The sequence below is a fragment of the Hyperoodon ampullatus genome, assembly GCF_949752795.1.
Source record: "Hyperoodon ampullatus genome assembly, chromosome: 8".
Taxonomy (NCBI): domain Eukaryota; kingdom Metazoa; phylum Chordata; class Mammalia; order Artiodactyla; family Ziphiidae; genus Hyperoodon; species Hyperoodon ampullatus.
Genome location: NC_136921.1, coordinates 11,280,720 through 11,306,079, shown reverse-complemented (window position 1 = coordinate 11,306,079; position 25,360 = coordinate 11,280,720). Strand labels below are relative to the sequence as shown.

At 36.1% G+C, this 25,360-nt stretch overlaps 1 protein-coding gene across 3 annotated transcripts in view; it reads right to left on the bottom strand.

Moving 5' to 3' along the window:
* The window catches only part of SPHKAP (SPHK1 interactor, AKAP domain containing), a gene marked incomplete at both ends in the record, with an annotated part of 140,133 nt that overhangs the window by 101,622 nt on the left and 13,151 nt on the right, over positions 1–25,360 (bottom strand). For 2 of the 3 annotated variants that reach the window (XM_079710544.1, XM_079710545.1), the window contains one exon: positions 2,748–2,853. In XM_079710544.1, coding sequence (XP_079566670.1) covers positions 2,748–2,853 — 106 coding nt within the window. Of the gene's footprint in view, positions 1–2,747; positions 2,854–16,224; positions 16,304–25,360 lie in introns of all 3 variants that reach the window. The other variant, XM_079710543.1, reaches the window with a different exon arrangement.

The window sequence follows — 25,360 nt, the reverse complement described above, 5'->3', positions numbered from 1 at the left end:
AACTTTCTTAGCACTTACAGGAAGGGGAGAAGGAAGAGAAAGAATAATTCTGAAGCTAGAGCTGGGATAATGGTATAACATTGTGCATACCAGGGAAATTTTGAGAGCAAAAGGGGAGTCTATCCACAAAATTCCAGGAGAGTATATATAGGCTGTGACTAGATGATATGGTAATCTTAGCTTTGGGGAAAGACTTACTGATAAAAACATATATTAAGGAGTTAATAAGTCCTTCAAATAAGACCACCAAAGTCTTTTTCCTGATGATATGGCTTTTTCACAGCTATGGTGTCTAGTGACCATTTTTCCCTAACAAGAAAATTGCACCCGGGTAGGATTACCAAAAACCTTAGAGATTCACTGTGAAGCACACAGCACATGAAATACATTAGGTCAATTTGCAATTTTTCAGAGGCTGATTATTCAACCAATGCATTATCTTCTGGACCCTTATTTTATTTCTTCCACCGATTAATTTAACAATTTACCAGTTCTGATAAGAAGGTTTGATGGGGAAGAAGGTGAAGCTATTACATGAAATGAGTTTGGGGAATTACCAATAGACTTCAATTATCCATGTTACTCTTATAGAAGGTTGACTGACTGTGAAGAGTGGTGATTCAGCTGGACAGCCTTGCTATTTCTAAGACAGAGCTGTCCTTATCCTTTTGTTCACTTTTGTACAGAATATACATTATAGTGCATTTGTGAACATATAGATCCTCACTTCCCCAATCCATTATCTGTGATTAATGCAATTAAAAATATAATCATGATCACTTAAATCAGCTTGCAGTAATATATAATAATAAAATAAAGGAATAAAGTCTCAATATTCATGCCTTTCACTGAAGGCCCATGTTCCTGATACAAAGAAGAGAAGAAACACTGGTGAGCTACTTTTCTGAAGGCAAGGAAAACAACTATAGCCCATATGGTGTATGACACGTGGCATATATGGCTACTAAATTGTCTTAAAATGCAATTAGTATGTAAGCTTAAGAGCATATTTAAAATGAAAGGAATGTGCTATGAATATTAGAAAAATATTGCCAGTACTCAAAGGTATTGTCTTCTCCTGCATTAATTAATGCCAATATTGAATTTTTTTTCTGGCACCGCTTACTTGTTGATAAAATCATTCTTTAGGATAATATTAGTTGTAGGTAATCATTATTTTGAGTGCTTACAATATGCCAGGCACTGTTCTAAACATTTCACGTGTATAAACTCTTTGAATCTGCACCTCAACCCTGTGAAGTGGGTAATATTATCTTTTTCCAGATGAGCAAATTGAGGCATGAAGAGGTAATTTGCTTGAAATCACACAACTAGTAATTATAGAACTGGGTGTCAAATTCAGGCAGTCTGGCTTCAATCTTTCTTTTAAATGTCACTGGAATTCTAATCAATAGAAATAAAGTTATTTAAAAATTAAAATAAATTAAAACTCATTTAGCCTTATGAAAGATATAGCATCCGGTGAAGACTTTATAATTTAGAGTTACAGAGTTGAATAGACCATACCTAGGGCTTGAAAACCTGCTGCTTTAGTTCTTTCATAAGCAATTCAAAATCATTTTGAATTATAGTGCCTCAGTTTTCTACATTAAAAACTGGAATTCATAGCACTGAATCCTCTATAAGAATTTCATGAGGATCATATAACACATGATAATAAGAATCTTTAATTAATCAGGCAGGTATATTTTTATATTTGGTTATGAATATATGCATGAAAATATTTTGTAAAATTATGTTTAATGCTACTTTTAAAATAATCAATATATGTTTTCTAATGAAGATATTTGTTTTCTTTGGTACTTAAAAACTATACAAAATCACACAAGCAGAGAATACAAGGCTGCTTAACTGGGTACAGTAATCAATAAATTGAAATATATATGCATATATAATGCACATTATGTATACATAATTGTATATACTTATACAATATGATTAGTAAAAGAATTTATCTTAATTTATAGCTATAAGTACTTTTTATAATTGAACTTTGTTTTAACAATAAATGAACTAATCCGGTGTGATTTCCTCTAAGTTTTCATGAAAAGGAACACACTTTCCCCTGGAATTCAGCATCAAATAGTGATAAAAGCATTAGATGAGGAATTGGGCATTTGGCTTTAAATTTCTGGGCCTGAAGTTGGATTGGCTGGAAAAATCGGACAATTAAATTAGATGATTTTATGTTGTTCAAATGACAACTTTCTGCAAGTGTCTTAAAGCAAGATTTTTTTATCAGTTCTAAAATCTATACTCCAGGAAATGCAATTCTGTTCCTAATAAAATAACCAGGCATACCCTTCCCTTTAAGAAAATAGCAAAAGGAGAAGAGCCATGAATTTTTCTTAGCTATAGACTTAGAAGCTTAATATAATAAGTTGGGCCATTCAAAACCCGTGAAGATTTTTCTGCAAGGAGATCCAAGAAGCCGTTATCCATGGCTATGTTTGGAAAGAGTTACTAGAAAAAGTTGGAGGTGTGGTGAAGCACTGGAGGCTTAGAATTTTTAAATCAGACCTTTCTGAAATGCTTGAGTTTTCCGATCATCTCCATGAATTAGATTTTTGAATATCATCAGGGGGTTGTCCTGGGGAGCAAATTGTGGGTGATTTTGTGGTGTGTTTTTGTTGCTGTTTCTGCTTTAGAAGAAGTGCTTGAAAAGTCAAACTAAAGTAGTGTTCAAGTTCATTCGGTGAGAAGAGAGTGGTGTTAGGCAGTGTTACCTTCTTACACGCAGTGATGGAGCTACCCAAGCTACTTCCCGAGCTGCCGCTGGCGCTGCCCTGCTGCAGTTCCGGAACCTCATACATCAGGGGTGACTCCAACTCGCTGTTTGTGCCCCAAAACACAAAAGAGAACACATTCTGGTGAATCATCTCCATATTCAGAAAGAAAGAAGCATGATGTGGTTTTATGGAAAATCATCTTTTCAGATCGTGCTGAACACTGCAAACCCTCCTGCTGACATTGATGTTTGCTTCTTTGTTGGTTTCACTTTTGTAACTGGTGGAACCACTATGACCTATTCCGTTGTGAATATAAAATTGCGACCCATCACCTTCCAGTGTAGGTGGATGGACACATTGCATCTGCATGACTTCTAGCAGGGTTGACATCTTTCCTTAAGCAAGCAGGTTTAAAACCCAAGTAATATCCTTTCAATTTTCACATTAATTCTGCTTGGCCAAAATGGACACATAAAAAATACTCATTTTATTTTTTAAAATGAGAGAAAAACGTAATTTTAACTGGGAGGCAGGGTGGTACCATGAAACGAACATAAGCTTTAGAAAACACAGGTCATCTCTTTATCATCTCTGTGGCTGGAGATGGTATCTTAACTTCTCTGTCTCCATAATTCTAGACTTATATCCTTTTCCCCTATTTCTGTCAAATCTCGGTGGGCTTGACTATATACGGGGCTGTATAAATATTTTAAAAAATTTGAAATTATTCCTGCAGCCTCAAGATGTGATATAAATTGAAATTATTTTTAGAAAATATTTTTAGAATATTTAGAAATATTAAGATTCAGAGGATTTTTTTGTATTTACATTAGGCTAAATATTTTTCTTCTGAAAATATGCAAATTTGGGTTTAAAAAAACGTGCTGTTATCTCAAGTCTACACATTTTATTTTCATGGTTGTTTGCCACATAAAACAGGTACAATTCATTAAAATACATTTTTTGGAATACTGTCTAATGATTCCTTATGTAATTATCAACCCAAAATATAGAATTTTTTTCTTAAGAGAAGCACAATAGAAAATCAGTTAAATAAACAATGTATTTCTGAATAACATATAACCCTCATGCTTTAAGTTCTGAATTAGTCAACTTTCACTGCATTGCAATTAACCATAAGTCAAATATTGCATGTATGTAGTCTGTTTGTATTTCTATTATTAATTACTATGAATAACATTTTTACATGACTGCTGATGGTGCTATGTAACAGATCAGAAATTTGGGTAAAAATTTCAAAGAATAATTCAAGTAAAATCTGCTTTATTTTAAACTTTATGTATTATTTTCTGAGAAATTGCCACCTTGAGGAATAGAATTAGTATAATTTAAATGAAAAGATAGCACCCATGTTATTTTTGATGAACTGGGGAAAGGTTGCAAAAGGAAGGAAGGAAGGAAAGAAAGGAAGGAAAGCGAGGGGAGGGAGGGAGGGGGAAAGGATGAAAAACTAACTGGCTCCAGATACTGGCTATAACTTCTTAGCCAGGATACTGCCTAGCTTTTCAGGGTCTGTCTCTTCTTTTATAGATGACATGTTTGGAGTAAAGTCTGTGGTCCCTGTTAGCTATGGACATCACTTTCAAAGTATCATAGAGAGCCTGAGTTTTCAGCCATATTTTTACAGGCTTCCCACGTGTGGGGTTATAGCTTTTTACACTATTAAGTGTGATTCTCCCTCAAATGCAACTGCAGATGTCCCTCTGAATGCTTTCTTGGTCACAGGACAGTTTGGCTTTTACACAAACACCAAACAGGTGAGGTCCCAAATCCTTTTCACATGGAAGACAGGATCACAGACCCAGCTAACTTTTGGCTGTAATAACTTGGCCCATAAGTCAGAGAAATTGTATGTTATTTCTTCTAGGAGCCAAAGCTTCGTGTGCAGGAGTTCAGGCTGAAGAGTCTACAAAGCTACATGTCCTGTTTGCTACTGTGTCCCTTAGGCAGCTCTGGTGAGCTGGTGTATCACTTCCATACAGGCCACCAAAGGACTTAGGTTCAGTGTTAGGACACCTCCCATGTCTCTTTGCAGGGTTATTGGTTCTGTGAGTGGGAAGTAGGCAGACTGAGAAGTAAGGTGGAGACAAACCTGATATAAAACAGAGTAGAAACAGAGCTTCAACAATCTGTGATCATTCTAAAGGGGGATCACATCTAACTTAGGGAGAGTAGGTCCAAAATCAGGGAGTAATGGGAACATCGGGAAAAGTAAAAGATAACCCATGGAAGTTCCTTGTTTTCCCATGAAGCACACTGTATATGACTGCAAGTAGCCATGGGTGCTATAGTAATTATTATGCACATAAAAGTTTAACTGCTGAGCTAGTCTAGTGGAAAGAAGAAATGACAAGTCTACCCACATGTATCCTGAAAGCCCTTCTGCCTCTAAGATGATTGTGAGATCCTGGTCGGAGATGAAGGTGAGGAAGGAAATTTGAAACTGTTGCTTGCCTGTAAGGCTCACTTCATTTGTTCTAAGGCTAAGCATGTATAGCATTAAAATATATATATATATATATATATATATATATATATATATATATATATATATATATATATATTTGTTTATTGTTATAAGAATTAAATGAGGCAATAGAGTCACATAGTGGGACTAAAATCTGTGCGTTACTTCACAATAACTGTGAGGCAACTCCTTGCACCAAAGCCAATGCATCTTTCACTCTCCTGAAACGTTATGAATCAATTTATTGACACCTATATCCAAAATATATCTAGAGAGGCATATCCTTTCTTTTTTTTTTTTTTTTCTTTTTGCGATACGCAGGCCCCTCCCGTTGCAGAGCACAGGCTCCGGACGCGCAGGCTCAGCGGCCATGGCTCACGGGACCAGCTGCTCCGCAGCATGTGGGATCTTCCCAGACTGGGGCATGAACCCATGTCCCCTGCATCGGCAGGCGGACTCTCAACCACTGCGCCTCCAGGGAGGCCCCTAGAGAGGCATATCTTTTAAATCATGTGACATGGATGTAAATTTCCAGTAGGTGGCTACAACACAGCCCAATCTGTTCCCATGTCTTTGGAATGGAAATGGAATTTTTAGAGTATTTGCAAAAATGTTGTCTCTAGGGAAGCAGAACATTTGATTCTACAGGATGAGGCAGAGATGGCAAGAACATGAAACTCATGCATTTATTAAAATGAGTTCAAACTGATATTAAAAGAATTACTGTCAAGATACAGTACAGCCTTATAACTTGCTCCTAATGGGTATGGTTGCAAATACTTTCCTGGGACATTTTCATTTGATTTTGACAAGTGTTGACAGTATTTATTAAGCACATCCTTTCAGACTGGTTTCATGCTGAAACTGCTAAATACATTTCAATGAGGAGGAAGATGAAGGTAGGAAAGAAGGTACAAAAGCAGAATTTAAAGTAGTGACTTTAAAAATATTATAGGAAGAGAAGCAGACTCCTTTGCAGAGCAAAGTTATATATGAATTGCCCGAGTCCTGAGCTGTCACCACACTGCAATCATTAATGATTCATGCAGTGTGAATAGGTAGGTCACCATCAGAAAATAGCTTAAGGAATATTCAGTTATTTCACCAGAGAGTGAAGTGTCCAGTTACTGGAAACTGAGTTGTTTATATGCTGCTACTCAAAGTTTGGTCTATGAACCAGCAGCACTGATATCTCTTGGAAGCTTGTTAGATACCCAGGAGCTCAGGTCCTGTCCTAGAACTACTGAATAAGATCTGTATTTTGACATTAAACTTAGGTGATTTGTATTCTCATTAAAGCTTGAGAAACATTTATCTAATGTATTAAGTTAAATATACATTCTTTTTTTGCCCTTGAGCCATTGCACATGATGTTACTTCTTTTAGAAACACCCTTCTCAGTCCCCTTTCTTCCTCCTGGATAATTCCTTCTCTATCCTTTGGGTCTCAGTCTATAAATCACTTCTTGCACTTTCTCCCTTCCCTCTTTCTGCCAAAGAGGCCACTACTCCTCTCCAACCTCCATTGTCCAATGCACAAACACACACATACACTCTCACCTCTTCCCACCCACTTCCCAACACTCAACCCAACCCAAGAAAAGAGATCAACACTCTTCTTGTGTGTTCCAACAGCACCCTGAACCTTATCCTGTTATAGCATTTGTCAAAATGATATATAATTATGAAATGTTTGTCTGTATCCCCCTTTAGGCTGTAAATACTGAAAGATTAGGGACCCCTTACAACCTAGGACAGTGCTAGGCAGTGATGGATGCTCAATTAGTATTTATTAATGTTGTTTTTTTCTTATCTTTTTGAGCATCCTGTTTGACCTCAAAAGTTATGCACAAAAGAGTGTTTGAATTCAATGCTTAATTTTCTGCAGTGGTGACATATGGTGAGATAAGCCACATCTGAGAAGATAAGCTAAAGTATTTCCCAGGATAATTCTAATGAAAAGGGATCCTGCTGCTATTGTTGCGAGAGTCTAGTAAACACAGTGAAAGTTAGACAATCTTAAGATTCTAAGAGGTAAGATTTCTTATCTTCTTCCCCATTTAAAGAATGATTTCAGTGAAATATAGTAATTGGTTTGATTGTCTCAGTTCTGTTAAGGATATCCACTCTTGAGCTTTAATACTAAATCCTCTAATTGCGACACTTGGGGGAAAAAAGCTCACATCTATCAGAAGGAATTTTGAGCAAAGAATCAAGTTGCTCTTGTTAAAGCCAGTTTAACAATGTGCCACAACCTAGAATTTAGAGGATTTTAAAATACACATTTGTGTGGTTCAAAATGAAAATTTGCTAAAGTGAATGTCCTTCTTTTACCCTCAGCTAAAGGGATTAACTTGTTAGATGAAGCTCAGGGGCTTAGGTTAGTCTTTCAAAAACTGATTTGTTTTTGGAAACATAAAAAACTCTGAAAACCCATAAGAATCTTGAGAAAGAAGAATGAAGCTGGAGGCATCACACTCCCTGATTTCAAACTATATTACAAACCTATAAAATAGTGTGATACTGGCATAAAAACAGACACATAAATCATTGGAATAGAATAGAGAGTCAGAAATAAATGCACACATACAGGGTCAATTAATTTATGACAAAGGAGCCAAGAATATACAATGGGGAAAAGACAGTCTCTTCAGTAAATGGTGTTGGGAAAATTGAGCAGCCATATGCAAAAGAATGAAACTGGACCACAACCATACACAAAAACTAACTCAAAGTACATTAAAGGCTTGAACATAAGACCTGAAACCATAAAAATCCTAGAAGAAAATATAGGCAGAAAGCTCACAGATAATTTTTAAAATCTGACACCAAAAACAAAAGCAAAAACAAAGAAATGGGACTGCGTCAAACTAAAATGATTCTGCACAGCAAAGGAAACCATCAACAGAATGGAAAGACACACTACTGAATGGGAGAAAATATTTGCAAATCATATATCTGATAAGGGACTAATATCCTAAATATGCAAAGAACTCCTACAACTCAATAGTAAGAAACTGAACAACACAATTAAAAAGTGGGCAGAAGATCTGAATACTGATGGCCAATGAAAAGATGGTATATGAAAAGATGCGCTACATCATTAATCATCAGGGAAATGCAAATCGAAACAACGATGAGCTATAACCTCATGCCTGTTAGAAAGAGTATTAGTAAAAAGACAAAATAACAAGTGTTGGAGAGGATGTGGAGAAAAGGGAATCCTTGTGCACTGTTGGTGGGATGTAAATTGGTGCAGCCACTATGGAAAACAGTTTGGTGGCTCCTCAAAAATTAAAAATACAACTATCATACAATCCAGCAATTCCACTTCTGGGTATTTCTCCAAAGAAACCAAAACCACTCATTTGAAAAGATATATGCACCCCATGTTCATTGCAGCATTATTTACAATAGATAAGATATAGAAACATCCTAAATGTCCATCAATGGATAGGTGGATACACACACACACACACACACACACACACACACACACACACACACTGGAATATCATTCAACCATAGAAATGAATGAAATCTTGCCATTTGCAACAACATGGCTGGACCTTGAGGGCATTATGCTAGGTGAAATAAGTGAGACAAAGAAAGACAAATACTGTACAATCTCTCTTATATGTGGAATCTAAAAACATATACTTATGTGTGTGTATATCCATATCTATATATCTATATCTATATCTTTATCTATAAAACAAGAGGGAGAGGTAGGTGGGAGAAATAGGTGAACTGTTTTTTGTCTTGTTTTTTAAATTTAAATAAATTTAACTAAAAGTGATTTATATTAAAAATCACATGATATGTTAGTTTCTTTTACCTTCATCTTCTGACCAATCTATTGACAAACACTCCCTCCTTGACCAAACTTTAGTCAAGTTACTCTGAACCTTTTCAACTAGATTTTGACCTTGGTCTGCTGAGCCCAGTTTTAGCAAAGAATCCTGCTAAGTCAGTTTAGTAAAATTCTCCCACCCTTTATATCTACTCAAGTTCCTCGTCCTTCACCCTTAATATCTAAGTCCTTGGTCAGACTCTAGCAAGAATCCTGTCAGGCCATTTTAGCAAGGATCCCCCTCCCCTTGATATCTCCTCTTAGTAATTTTCTATCCACTGAACCCCTCACCCTGCCCAATGGTTATAAATCCCCAATTGTCCCCATTGTATTTGGAGCTGAGCTCAGTTCTATAAAGAATTATCTCTCTCCCCTATGCAGTAGCTCAAATAAAATGTCTTGCATTTCTAACAAGTGTCTGGTGCAAGATTTTTCTTCTACACTGTGTAATCTTCTGTTCCATCTCTGGTAAGAAATTCACATTTTTTTCCTTCTGTACTCATGTTTTTCTTTTCTGGGTTGGAGACATCAGAGCATGGCTTTCTCATCATGTCATCCATGAGAATTAAATATGTCACCAGCTTATCAGCGACTAGCAGACCTACAAACTCCTCATTAATTTTGTAGGATTTTACTAAAAGTATTACAAGAAATGACTATTCAACCCTGAAAATATTTAAAAACCATCGTTATGCCCTGTTTTAATTTTTAAAGGTGACCAAAGAACTGTAGAATGGTGAACAACAATAATATTGTAAAGCAACCACGTTTTTTTTTTTTTTTTTTGCGGTACACGGGCCTCTCACTGCTATGGCCTCTCCCGTTGTGGAGCACAGGTTCCAGACGCGCAGGCTCAACAGCCGTGGCTCATGGGCCCAGCCGCTCCACGGCATGTGGGATCTTCCCGGACCGGGGCACGAACCCGTGTCCCCTGCATCGGCAGGCAGACTCTCAACCACTGCGCCACCAGAGAAGCCCACAGCCAAGCTTTCACTTTCCCAAATAAGGACCTTTAAAGAAAATCCTTTATTACCTCTCTCTCACATTCATTCTTCAAAGAAGGGACATTTAAACAATGTAATGACACTATGATACATTATCTAAGAATGAAGAATATTTCTTTTTAAGAAAAGAGGGTTGACAAACTTCACTATAATTTTTTGTCCTCAGATCAGTGAAAATGTTGCAGACCTGAGTTTGTGTACTTTTTGTGAGGTAGTATTAAAAAAATGACAATAAAAAGAGTATACACAGATCATTTATTATTAATCATAAAACAAGTGGCTCAACTGAATAATATTCTGTGGATCAGAATACTATGCTTTGCAAATTCATATATTATCTCTGAGTAAATAGATGACAACAAATAATGGCCTCAAGAATTTAATCACTACCTTAGGAGTTTATTTTTGTACCTTAAAAGGTGGTTTCACAATCTCAGCCTTCACCAAGACGTCCAAGAAATAATTTTGAAATATAACTCCTTGTTCAGAAAAGAGGATCAAGAGAAAGAACAAGATAGCTTAGCTTTTTTCTCCCCCTTCTGTTAATGAGGACTAGGGGGAGACTTTTGAAAACATATGCCCTACAAATGGTGTGTGCAAAAATATTATTTTAATGTCAGACAAAAAGTGTTGCTAAGTTAGTGTTGCATGAACATGCATTTATACATGAAGACCATTAGATGCTCACTATTGATATATTTATCCCAAAGTGCTTTATTTCTAAAAAAATGATTTAGGTGATATTTGTTTGGAGGGTCAAAACACATCATATGGGGCTTCCCTGGTGGTGCAGTGGTTGAGAGTCCGCCTGCCGATGCAGGGGACACGGGTTTGTGCCCTGGTCCGGGAAGATCCCACATGCCGAGGAGTGGCTGGGCCCCTGAGCCATAGCCGCTGAGCCTGTGCAGCTGGAGCCTGTGCTCCGCAACGGGAGAGACCATAGCAGTGAGAGGCCCACGTACTGCAAAAAAAAAAAAAACAACCCCCCCCCAAAAAAAACACATCATATATGTCACTGCATTCTGCTGCATCTAGATTTTAGTTCAGATACATTAATAATATATGTTACAGTAACCACCTCCACTCCCAGCTAATTTCTGTACTTCCACCAAACCACCTGGGCAAGCGCCTCATTCTGTTATACAATCTTCTCTATATTACTTCTGAGCATATTACTATCATTTAATGCATAGCAGGTGCTTAGCATCTATGGAGTGTTTTACAGTCTTTTAATTATATCCGTTTTATAGATGGGAAATCAAGGATTAGAGGTAAATGTAATCCAAGTTTATATCACTGGTAAATAAGTGATCTGAGACTTGCCCTTCTTCTCTTATCTCTACACCATGTTATTTTCCATTGTAACTTCTAATTTTCCTTCTAATCCTTTGCTTCTATGACCATGACCTCTAAATGAGTCCCAATGTAGCCAAATCCTAGTGCTTTGGTATTTGAGAAACCTAGGTTCAAGCTTCTATTTTTACCACTTGTTAGCTGAATGAAATTAGACATGTGACTTAAACCTCTCTAAACATTCGTTTCCTCATCTGTAAGATGCAGATTATAATACAAGCTGTGTCATGGAACTCTTCTGGTAGTTAAATGGGGTTATCCTTGTAAAGCAGTAGCATAGTGTTGGCATAGGGAAAGCACTCAATATTAAATTGAGAAATGATACCATGTTAAGCCCTGTAAATTTACTTACTCTTAAGAGTCTCCTTATTAGATTTTAAGTACATTTTGATAGTAAATTAAACATAATACATGCAGGCCTTTTGAATAAATGCATGAATACTTGTTATAGTGACATTTTTCTGTTCTCCGTTCTGAGTTTCTAAAATATATATATATATATATTTATGCTGACTCTTGATTATTACCATGAGGTTATAAAAAAGAATGATGAAACTTTTTTAAATCCAAGAGAACATAAAATTCATTTAATTAGTCTAAAGCTGTACAAATATATGGCCTGTTCAGGCACACAGTCTTATGTTTGTCAACATGGGGAAATATTCAGATCATTGAAGCAAAGCCCCAAAGCTTACAGAGGACTAGTCTGACTTCAGTGAAAATTTGAATTGAAAGTGTTTCTTGAGGAAAGAAGTTGTATTGCTTAAATGCTACTTTAATTGAAAAAATTTAATAAGACTAATAAATACATAAGAATGATTTTTCTAAAGCATTTAATATATATTTTCCTCTGTGTTTCTGTTTGCCCCCTTCATTTGCTTGGCAAACCCTTTCTTCCGAGATGCTGGGAGTTAGGCTTCTGTGAAGCCTCTGCTTCAGGTGTCATCAAAAATCACATTGAGGAACTGATATAAGAAATTAGGAGAGGGAGGAAAAGGGATGTATCCTGGCTTGAGCCATGCATGTTGGTCATTTACATTCAAAGTCAGTTATATGAAAGTGGGTTAATGAAGAAAAAAGGAGTGAAAGAAGAAAGATAAGAAATGTAGCTGTGTGTGAAAAATATGGGTCTGTGTCATTCTGATGTGTCTAGTGATTGTTGTACAGTATAGGTTTTAAGAAGTCTTTGTTGATAAATAAGTGAATGAATGAGTTTTGTTGGTCTCCTAAGTTAGGAAAACTGGCATACTATTCTGTCAATCAAGATAATGTGTCATATTTTACATGTTGCTTCTGAGGGTATAAATGTATGTGGCTTTTTTGAAAAACAATCTGGACATATGTTTCACAACTCTTATCCATACATGTTACTCAGTACCGCCCCTTACAAGAATCTATTCTAAAGAACAGACACTGAGATAAAGACTCACGTACCGGATGTTCAACTCAATATCACGAGTAGAGAAAAACTGAAAATAAATAATACACTCACTAATAGGTACATTGATGGAATTAGTATGCAGATATTAAGATGATGCCTCTTCCCCATAAATACAAAATGACTTGGGAAAATACTCCCCTGTTGAATGAATACAGTTGAACACAAAATGTTATACAATATGACTACTGACATAGGTGGCATCCTTTTAAAATGTAAGATTAATCAGGTCATTTCTATGCTTAAAACCTTGCCATGGGTTTGCATTTCACTTCGAGTAAAATTGTTAAGTCGTTGCCATGGACTACAAGGCCCTATATGCTTGAAATCCCGTGACCTCTGGGACCTTGTGCCATTCACACTCTTCCTGCCTCTCTCCACTCTGGCTACACTGGCCTTCTTGCTCGTCCTAGAACAGTACAGGCACACTGCTGTCTTAGTGCCTTCCCTAGCTGCCCCTCTGCTCTTTGTCTGCAAAATCCCTTCATATTACCTCCCTCAGGTCTTTCCCAAATGCCCCTTCTCAATGCGGCTTTTACTGACCATCCTGTTGTCACCCAGGCCCCCCACCCCCTGGCTTTTCCATCTCTCCTACCCTGCCTTATTTTTCTCATTATCAATATCATCTTCTAACATTCTATAGGATGTATTTATTTACTACGTTTATTATTTATTGTGGGTCTCTCCTCCCTGCCCTCCCCCGCAAGTTTATTACCTGCTGGGTATAAACTCCAAAAATATGGGAATCTTTCTTGGTTTTTCATGAGGCATTCTCAGGCCACACATAATACCTGGCATATAGTAGGAGCTCAGTAAATGTTTGTTAAATCAATGAGCTAATTAAAACAAATGTATACATAGTTTCATACACATAGAAACATATGAAAATGTTAACAGAACTTATTTTTGGGTAAAGGGATTACTTGTAACATTTTCTTTCTTGTTCTTTTCTACATTTTCTAAATTCTTTACATTCTTTACACGTGTTTGTGTGTGACTCAAAAGTATTCTTTATTTTAAAATGTGTGATCTCTGTAAGCTCTGAAAATCTAGTACTTATGAAAAATATTGGAAATGCAAAATCTATTATACTTACAGTCATAAGGAATTTCTCCAATTATTAAATAATTTTTTTCCTTCAAAATCAAATGAAATTTGCCATCTTAACATATAGGTTACCATTTTAGTGATGAGTTCTCATGGGTCCCACCAAAGCTACTACAGCGAAAATGGATTAATGTCACTGTTAGAAGTAATAAAACAACAAAACAAGCAAATGCTGCCTTTAACCAAAGGTAACCTCCATGGCAAAGCTTTTATGCTGAAGAGTCCTTTATCATGGTCTACTGTATATGAGCCTACATCTGTTTTCCTTATATCTCTGGGGGATAAGGCTGTTGAATGGCTTCATGGTTGTCTGTATAAATAACTGGCCAAATGAAATTAAACTTCGACAGTCCTATGGAGCAAGTGCTGATTCTGGATAATGAGATTTTACTTAGTACAGGAGCAGAAGACCCTGGAAGCTGCTGGATGGCATTACCTGCACAGTTTAAAACAGCATCGTCACGCCAAAATACCGATCACCTCAAAAGGAGTAGCTCCTGCTCTCCTAATGGGTAAGGACAGCCAATGCTAATGGCTTCATCTTTCTGAAATTATCTTAATAGTTTGAAGAATTTTTTACTGAGGTCTTTTTTGAGTATATTAGATTATCTTTTAAAATATCCAAAGCCTGTAGGAAACATCTCATGTGTTAGAATGCGGTTGAATAACATTCCTTTAAAAGGGGCAGGGGGGATAACATTTCCCGGGTCATTCCTGCTCTCGGACATGTGGTAAGCATATTAGGATTTATACATCTGAGTCACTATGGAACCCTACAAAATACTTAGTACCATGTCTGCCAATTAATCAGCACTCAATAATATGATAGGATCAATAAATGGCACCACAAAAATTTTAGTGATTTATCCCCAATTGTCAGATAAATATGAACATGATCTTTTTATTCTATCTCTATGATTTTGTCTGTGAGAGTCTATAGTCCTGAAATACAAATGTTAGTAAAATTAACATTTAGCTAGAAATAATGTGTATAAACCATAAGTGGAACTGTCATTTTTTTATCAAGAAAAAATTCATGTAAATTATAATTGCAAGCTTTGAAACCAATAGAATGAAGAAACATATAACAACAACCACACACTAAACAATATGCCATATGAGAAGATTTGTGATTAATATAAATATATATGTCAAAATTAAAAAAAATATCCTTATGACATGTGATGTAGTGAAAATACTACTATGTGCTGGAAGTTGGAAGACTTGAATTTGGGTCTCAACTGTCACTTTACTAGCTTTATCTTGGGAAAGTTACTTAATATCTCTGAGCCTCAGTTTTCTCATCTGTTAAATGGGACTAATATTATTTACTTTACTGTACAAGGTTTGCTATTAATGAAGGGAGAAAATCTCAGTCAATATTAATAGGTACACTTGGCTGAGCACCCACTCTATCTCAGTTGTTGTGACAGGACCTTTACATTTGTCACTTCATATTTTCAGAGTAGGGGAAGTGCTATTACCCTATTGTATTCATAAGAAGACTGAGACAAAGAGGTTTGGAGTTTGCTCAGAGTTACACAGTTAAGTGGCTTAATTTGGGATCCAAGCCTAGATGAACCTGACCCCAGTCTGTACTCTTTCCCCGAGGCCTGATGTCTTCACATGGTGCCACTTGCTTTTGCCACATGCTAATTTTCTTAAGAACTGTGTTTTTTCAGGGTGCTCCCATTTCATGGGGACCCTGGGGTCCAGAGAAGAGCAATGCAGACAACGGTGAAGGTTTGCAGGAGATGTGCTGCTGCACCAGACTGGATGAATGGTCCTCTTGAGGGAAGAGGGGGACTTGAATCATAGAGAAGCATCACCAAACACTACCAGGCCTAGACCTCCCTGAAAATGAAATAGAAAAACATCCTCCTTTTGTGAATGGAGGAATGAGGAAAACTGTCTAACTAAAAATATCCACCACCTGCCTAATCTTGATGATGGAGTCCCTACTAATGACTTGGAGTCAGTCATTTAAACTAGAAGAGCGTAGCAGGACCCCAAAGGGATGGGACACAGAAAGGGTAAAATTTGATGTTAAAAAAGAGGTCAGGTGCACAGCACAATTTGCAGTTTGGCACCATGAACCAGGAAGCCTGCAAAGTCACCGTCAAAATCTGAGGTTTGGGAACCCAGGGGGCAGATGGAATGCTGGCATGAGAGAAGACGCCCTGGTCATGACTTGGCTGTATGTCCTCCTGGACACCACACCCCACAACCAACCTGGATTCCTGGTAGTGTCTCCTGGCGGACAAGGCAGCAGAGAGGTAGGTGGGTGAGTTTGGTTCAACTACCCGCATGGCTGATGGAGAGGACCACACCCACAATAAAGGAGTTACAAACAGGAGCAGATTTGGAGAGGAAGCAGGAGAGGAGAAGGGTGGGGGGGGAAAGAAGCAAGTTTTAGTATCATTCAAGGGGAAAGACACAGCAGAGCAGGCTGTCTTTAAAAAGAACAAAAAGAGCTAGATGATGAAGTTGTAATAATTTTTAGAAACTCAGAAAAGGGTTCAAAGATTGCATGCATATTTTCAGGTAGTGTCTGTCCTGGGTAATACCCTGGATGTGTGTCTGAGATTGAGCTCCACATCTTGGATGCATCAAAAGGTAAATTAATCTTGTAGATAAGACTTTCAGAGACTTCCAACCTGGTTTATGGGAATCTATAGGTGAGGAGCTCAGTTTGTGCTACTCAAACTTATTATTTTAATATTAAGATTAATATTAAGAGAATAGTGAGGCAACCGATTTTTATGGACATTTGTTACAGCTTCATTGAAAGCCTTGTAATTAATTTTCTGTACAATGCTTACCTGTAGGCATGCTCTAGCTCTTTGTTTTTCAGTCAAAATGAATAGTATATTACCTCAAATCTCAAAGGCTACAAAGCCATTATAACTATGAAAAAACCAATAATATCACTATATGTTGGAGCACAAAATAAACCAGAAGGAGTCGGTGAAATTATCGTCACATCTCCATTGCTGGTAGTTACTGGTACATAATTAGAATTCAAGGAAATTTTACTGTGTGGATGAGGATGCCAGAGAACAAAGGCAGTAAAACATCGAGATAGCAAAGCAGGAGACACCTGATTTGGGGGCATCAGGTAAAAGGCGTGAATGAGTGACCATTTGTGGTCACATAATGTCCAATCTACATCATTAGCTAAGGGTGATAATTTTCTCCAGAAATGTCTTGCATGTTTTTTTGAGCTTTAGTCCTAGAAAATTCATATTTATTGATACCATATAAATGATCTCAATAATTATCCAATAATTTATCTGCAGACTCTTTTGGATTTTTCATGTACACAATCAAAAAGCTGCAAATGTGGAGAGTTTTGTTTTCTTCTTTTCCATGCCTTTTACTTTTTGTTTCTCATTATTGCCTTCCTGCATTGGCTGGCATCTTCAGTGAATTGTTGAATAAAGTAATGAAAAAAAAATCCTTACAGAGTTACACCATTATGTATTAATTTTGCTGTAGATTTTTATGAAGTAAAATTTTATACTTTTCTAGTAGTTTTTCAATTACTTGTAAAAGGATGTTGTTTTTTTATCACATGCATTTTTGCATTTCTTAATATAACCATATTTTTCTCCTTTAGATTATTAATTTGAGGGCTTATAGTAATTGATTTATAATATTAAATCAGTCTTGAATTCCTGAGATCAACTCAATTTGATAGTAATCTATTATCCTTTTTATATTTTGTGGGACCTAGATTGCTAATATTTTCTTTGGGAATTTTTTCCCTTTGTGATCATGAATGAGATTGAATTTCCTTTCTTCCCTTGTCATGTTGGTATCAAGGTTATGCCAGTTTCATAAAATATATTAAAGCTATTCCTCTTTTTCTGTTTGCTGGACGAGTTTGTGTACTATGGAAATTATCTATTATCAAATGTTTAGCAGAACTCTCTAACAAAGAAAAAGTGGTGATTTTTTGTTGGAAGCATTTGATGCTTATCATGGTTTCTATTTCTTCTTGAGCTACTTTTGTAAGTTATATTTTTATTCAAAATCGCCCACTTAATCTAAGTTGCATGTTTATGTATTGACATAATGTTTTATAATATTACTATAATTTTGTCTGTGATATCTGTAGTGATGTTCACTTTTTTTCATTCCTACAATTGTTTTTGTGCTTCACCCCATTTTGAAATTAAGTATGCCAGGGATTTGTCAATTTGATTTGCCTTTTCAAAGAACCATCTTTCGGTTTCTCTATCCTTTATAGTCTATGTTTAATTTCAATTGTATTAATTTCTGGTCTTATCATTATTTACTTTCCTTGGGATTTTTTTTTTTAATCTCAGGAGATAAATATGTACTATCTTTAGTATTTTCTTTTTCCTTTTTTTAAAAATGAACGCTATGTATGCTTTAAGGCTGTAAATTTTTCTCTTATGATGGCTTTACCTACACTCCACAAATTTTGGAATATGTCATGTTCATTATCCTTCGAACCAAAATACTTTCTAATTTTCATAATTTTGTTGATTTTACTTCTATTTAATTGGAAAATTTTATTTACCTTTTCATTATTGACTTCCAATTGAATTCCATTTTTCTCAAATAACATAGTCTGCCTAACATTAATCTTTGATATTTGTTAAGAATTGCTTTATAATCTAGTGCATGACCAATTTCTGTAAATGTTATATGTATTCTGCAAGTTTTGGTTGTATTATTCTATATATGTAAATTAAGTTAAGTTGAATCTGATATTCAGATCCTTTAAGGTCATACTGGTACTTTTGGATATTAAAAAAATATTTTTGTCAATTTTTTCTGTTATAGTTCTGAGACTATTTTATTACATGAATGCAAATGTAAAATGACATGTGCTGGTTATTCAGCCTTTGTCATTGTCAGTGACATACTTAACTTCTGGCAATGCTCTTCTGCTTTAAAGTTCATTTTGACCGATAATGACAAAACTATATCAGTTTTCTTTGGTTAGCTATTGCATCATTTATATTTTTGCATCTTTTTTAGGATTTTATGTTTTTTTATTAATTAATTAATTTATTTTTGGCTGTGTTGGGTCTTCGTTGCTGTACACTGGCTTTCTCCAGTTGTGGCGAGCAGGGGCTTCTCTTCATTGTGGTGCATGGGCTTCTCATTGCGGTGGCTTCTCTTGTTGAGGAGCACGGGCATTAGGTGTGCAGGCTTCAGTAGTTGTGGCACATGGGCTTAGTTGCTCCATGGCTTGTGGGATCTTCCTGGACCAGGGCTCGAACCTGTGTCCCCTGCATCGCCAGGTGGATTCTTAACCACTGCACCACCAGGGAAGTCCCAGGATTTTATGTTTTAAAAATGCCTTACCTTATTTGATTTTTTTAAAATCCAAATGATAACCTTTGCATTAAAAAACTTTTTTTATCATCTTTATTGGAGTATAATTGCTTTACAATGGTGTGCTAGTTTCTTCTTTATAACAAAGTGAATCAGTTATACATACACATATGTTCCCATATCTCTTCCCTCTTGTGTCTCCCTCCCTCCCACCCTCCCTATCCCACCCTTCTAGGTGGTCACAAACCACCTAGCTGATCTCCCTGTGCTATGTGGTTGCTTCCCACTAGCTATCTATTTTACGTTTGGTAGTGTATATATGTCCATGCCACTCTCTCACTTTGTCACAGCTTACCCTTACCCTTCCCCATATCCTCAAGTCCATGCTCTAGTAAGTCTGTGTCTTTATTCCCATCTTACCCCTAGGTACTTCATGACATTTTTTTTTTCTTAGATTCCATATATATGTGTTAGCATACGGCATTTGTTTTTCTCTTTCTAACTTACTTCACTCTGTATGACAGACTCTAGGTCCATCCACCTCACTACAAATAACTCAATTTCATTTCTTTTTATGGTTGAGAAATATTCCATTGTATATATGTGCCACATCTTCTTTATCCATTCATCTGTTGATGAACACTTAGGTTGCTTCCATGTCCTGGCTATTGTAAATAGAGCTGCAATGAACATTTTGGTACATGAATCTTTTTGAATCATTAACCTTTGCTTTTTTTTTTTTTTTTTTTTTTGCGGTACGTGGGCCTCTCACTTCTGTGGCCTCTCCCGTTGCAGAGCACAGGCTCCGGACATGCAGGCTCAGCAGCCATGGCTCATGGGCCCAGCCGCTCCACGGCATGTGGGATCTTCCCAGACTGGGACACGAACCCGTGTCCCCTGCTTTGGCAGGCAGACTCTCAACCACTGCACCACCGGGGAAGCCCCTAACCTTTGCATTCTGATTGAAACATTCAGTCCATTTACTTTTTTTTTTTTTTTTTTAGTATATCAGCTTTTCTTTTATTGGAGTATAATTGCTTTACAATGTTGTGTTAGTTTCTGCTGTACAATGAAGTGAATCAGCTATATGTATACCTATATGCCCTCCCTCTTGGACACCCCCATCCCACTTTTAATGTAACTGTTTGATATATTTAAAATGCACTACAATTTTCTTTTTAGTGAGAAATATCATTACCAGTTTTTGTCTGTAAGAAAATATTTGTATTTATTCTTGCAGGATATTTTCACTGAATATAGAATTCTAAACTGGCAATTATTTTCCTTTATATATCAAAGATATCACTTCATTATCTTGGGAATCCCAGTTATGCTTTTGTGAAGTCAGCTGTCAATCTAATTGTCAATTTCATTTAAAGGCATTGTATCCTTTTTTCTGGCTGCTTTTAAGATTTTCTGTCTATCTTTGATGGTCTGTTGATATTTAACTAATAATTTATTGTTATCTTCTCTTCAATTCTTTTAGTAAATTTTAAAGAAATTTTAGTCATTTTAAGCAAGAGGAATGATGAATAATTTTAAAACTATCACTGGAGTTAAAACTGATAGGCCTTGAAAATTATCTCATGGTGTTGGGAAAGACACAGAGAAAGAAAAATATTACCAACAGATTTCAAGGTTGAGAAACATGAGGGTGGGACAGAGAGATCTAATAATGTTTGTGAGCAGCCGAGAAGATCAAATTAGGAAAAACTGACCTATCTCCTGAAAAACTTTTCATAAAAATTAGAAGCAGTTGGATGGAGAAGGAAGTGGATAATTAAGTGACCTAAATGTACCTACTTACTCGGTTAAACATTTCACGGAATAGCAAAAAGCTGTAGCAAAAACAATAACAACAATGGTAATAATTATTACCACGGAAAATTATTATATAATACTATAATTAGGTAATAATAATTATATTTTCCCCTCAGAAGTTAAATGAAACCACCTTCATTTTAAAATGAAGTTGCGTATAGCTAAAATGACTTCCGTTTTTCAAGATGGACCTGATTTCAAATGATTTGCTGAAGTGTACTTCAAAACCACATACTTGGTAGAGTAGGTGTCTTGATTCTTAGTTTGAGAAACATGGTACTTATATATAGCTATGAATAGCACACAATCTCTTTCTTGGAAAGCAAGCATACTTTAGAAGTTTACTTCTACACGATATATCAAACTGCTCAGGCAGAGAAAACACAATATGTGAATTTATTAATAATCTTATTAAATCTTTTTTTGTGTGTTATAAATTCATTATAACAATACTTTGTCATTGTGTTTGTAGATTTCTTTTTGAAGAAAAACCTTAAATATAGTGACTCACATACAAAATTCAAGTAGTGTGCATGATGCCTCCCTGTCAGAAAGCCAATTATACCAGCATCTCTGTTTGAAGGTTAGCAGTGAATAGTCTTCTCACTCATTCAGTGGTAGCTATTTCTGAGATAAAACTTGATAAGAGTAAAAATTTTTTGCTTTCTAAAAGTAGATGATGAGAATAAAGCAGTTGGAACACAAATTATTAAATAGCTATAATCTATATGCAACAATTATTAATGAGAACCTTAAATATTAGGCCACATATGAATTATAGCAGCATAAAAAGGTTGTTCACTAAAAAGACCATAAAATATGATATATATACAAATATGCATTTCAGATTTTATAACTCTGTAGATGCTCAAATAGCCAAGATTCAAGGAAGTGTGGTTTGTTCTTAGAAATCACATTTCATCCTTTCTAGGGGAAGTGGAGCACAGAATTCTAGTGAGGCTGAGCAGATGAACAGGTTTCCTCATTATTAGGACAATATAGCCTTTGGCACAGTAGAGTTATACTATCGCTTCATTAGATGCCACTGAGAAAAGTGAGCTGAGAGCAGAAAGTGAGAAAATCCAGCTAGAGAGGTTATGTAAAGAGTCAACCAGGCTGCTTAGGGGCTTAGAACAATTAGTCCCTGTTTCTAAAGTGTTCAAGAGTGCTATAAACATATTTCTGAGAGAAATCCTGTAAATTTAATATTCATAGCAAATTCTAGTTGCACACAGGAAATAGAAGTTCTATGTGGCACACGCAAAGAGGGCAAAGCAAAGCCTCAAAGTTTAGGAGCATTTGTTAATTGTAGCTCAGGGAGAGAACTCAGCAAGCCATCCAGTTCATTAGCCAGTTTCCTGGCAGAGCAGAACTGAGCGTGTCCTATATAGAAGATCACCACGGCGAGGAATGTCTTCCCTTGTGAAAGAATTAAGCTAAGATATGCCAACTAAGAGAATAAGACTTCTTTTTCCCCCTCAAGACCTACTTTGAAATAAGATTACTATCTTTTATCTGTACTGTCAGAGTCTACAGTATGATTTCCCAAAGAATTTGACATGCATGTCTCAAATGTAGCTACATGTCGATTGTGAGAGAACTACAAATGGGAATTATGAAGAAGCTTTACTTATATTGGTATCCCTTATATATTCTTCTCCACTGCAGATGGACTTAAGCTTATCCCACCAATGAAAATTACAAGTGCAAGAGCTAATTAACATCAATAAACACTTATAGTTATCTATTCCAGACCATCTGGTCATTGACTCAGATTTACTTTGGAAGTTCTCATTTTGTAAGGTAAGATCTTCTAGAAACATACAAACATTTAATTTCTTCTGAAATTCAATCAAAATGAGATTTCTTTCTAATGATATGTTAACAGTTCCATTAGCCACTGTGTAAGCAGAAAAAGCGGAAGGAACATATTCATTCTGAGCAATTATAAATCTAAGTAGAAATCTACATTCACTTGTTTTTATTCTTTCAACAAATAGCTACTGAGCACCAAGAATTGTGTGAAGTGCTCAAGATACTGCAGTGAATAAAACATACAAAACTCCTCACCATCTTGGGGTTTATGCTGTATTGGAGGAGAAAGACAAAAAAAAAAAAGCAATATATAGAAGTAAAAATATGTAAGAGACTGAAAAAATCACACTTGAATATTACTTTTAAATAGTGAATATTTTCACACAGGTTGTCTAGTTTTTTTTTTTTTTTCTGCACACAAATAATGAGAAGTGATTCGGGAAACATTAATACACAAGTTCAGGATAGTTAAACAATTTTGCCAAAGTCACACAGTATATCAAAAAATATGCTCTTAACCCCAAGTCTTCCAATTCCACGCCTTTGGATTTTTCCATTATAAAACATTGTCTACACAGCAACAACAACAAAAAAGTAAATTAAATGTTCACAAAGAGTTGTGTACTGAATATCATGGAAAGAAAATAGCCAAATGGACTGAACAATTGAATATATATCTGAATATTTCAGGGCTCTCCACTCTGTCTCAAAGAAAGTTGGACAATGAGAAAAGAATAAAGCAGCTGGATAACTTTCAATAAAACACCTGTTATCCTCTTTTTAAATTTTTTTTAATGGAAATTGCTTTCAGAGGATTTCTGAGTTTATTTGCCTCATTGCATGTGCTTCTATTACATAGGCCTATTAATATGGGGGATAAGGAGGTATTATTTGGGGGGGAAGGCAATGGAAGAAAGCTCAGGAGCAGTATATGTATGTAAGGACAGGGATAGCCAACAGAGACCCCTGGAATTTGGGTGAGTTTGATTGTTTTACAATTGCTAGGACAGCTTCATTGGATAGACTTGGAAATAAACACATAGGCTGAAATATTTTCACAGACTATTTAGATGGTCACAGATGGGCAGTAGTCGTTTTGTCTAGGTTGAATAGTTATGATTCTTTAAAGGAAAGTAAAATTGCCAAGAAAAATGAGAAACCAAATTTTAAATAGAGTTGCTTTTTATTAAGCCATAGTTATTAATCTGCTGCAAAATGCACAAGACTGATGTGCAAATGCCAAGAGCACAACAACATGCCAAGCTTACTGAAGCTAATTATGACTGAAGTGCTTGCAAAAGGTCAGGAATTATGCAGTAGAATGGACAACACACTCACAGATTTGTCTGTAACTGCACAAAGGCAAAGCAACAGGGAGACTGTTAATCAGTGCTAATGTTCAGTGTTGACCATCCAAGCAACTTCCTATTTATTGTCCAAATTGTCCACTAACTACATTCTTCACCACTTTCTTCTTTTTCAGACCTCAGAAGGCTATGTGGAAATAAAATATGCACAAGTAAGATCATTGTGATTGTATTTTACTTCTTTCTTTTCCAGCATAGTCTGTATTATTTTACCCCTTAAAATAGGGCCAAGAGACCAACCACAGTCAGTTCCAGTCTGGAGGTGGTTAAAGTAGCCAGGAGTGGGAAGAACCAGAGGCCAATTTTAGGTATGTCCTAAGTAGCATGAAAAGTCAAAGTCCAAGAGACTGAATTCTATTGCCATTTCTATAGAGTGAAACTGGGGTCCACAAGGAAAATTAAAGTATATATATTTAACAAGGTATTAAAAATTCAGGAGGATGAGAATTGGGAGTGAGAAAAGGAGAGCTATTCTTACCTAATCAATTCACCCAAGAGATCTCATGCCTCTGATACATTGGTCTACATTCATTCTCTCACTCCAGACTTCTCCTCGAGCTTCAGATTTGAATACTCAGCAGCCTATGGGATATCTCCAACGATATGTTTTGCATCTATCTCAGGGTCAACTTATTTCTACCTGATCTGCCTTTCCCCATGAATTTTCAGCTCACCTTTTTCTGTTACAATCAACCCCAAATTTCCAAGCTAAAACAACTTGGAATTTATCTTTGAATCCTTTTCCTCTCACCCCTAATATCTAATCAATTATCAAATCCTTCCAATTTTACTCTCTAGATATGTCTTGCATCCTATCCCCTTCTTTCCATTTTTATTATCTCTGAAAGAATTCAATGCCTTCTCGTGTGTCATAGATGAAGAAACAGACTGAGGGGTGAAGTAATTTACAAATGAGCAGTGGAAGAGTCAGAATTCTAGTCTAGGTTGTAGGACCACCAAGTCTGAGCTCTCCACCACTGTCCTACTAACAACTTAGACATAATCAAGATTCCTAAGCATAATCTCAAAGCAAATTTTATCAAAGTTTAACA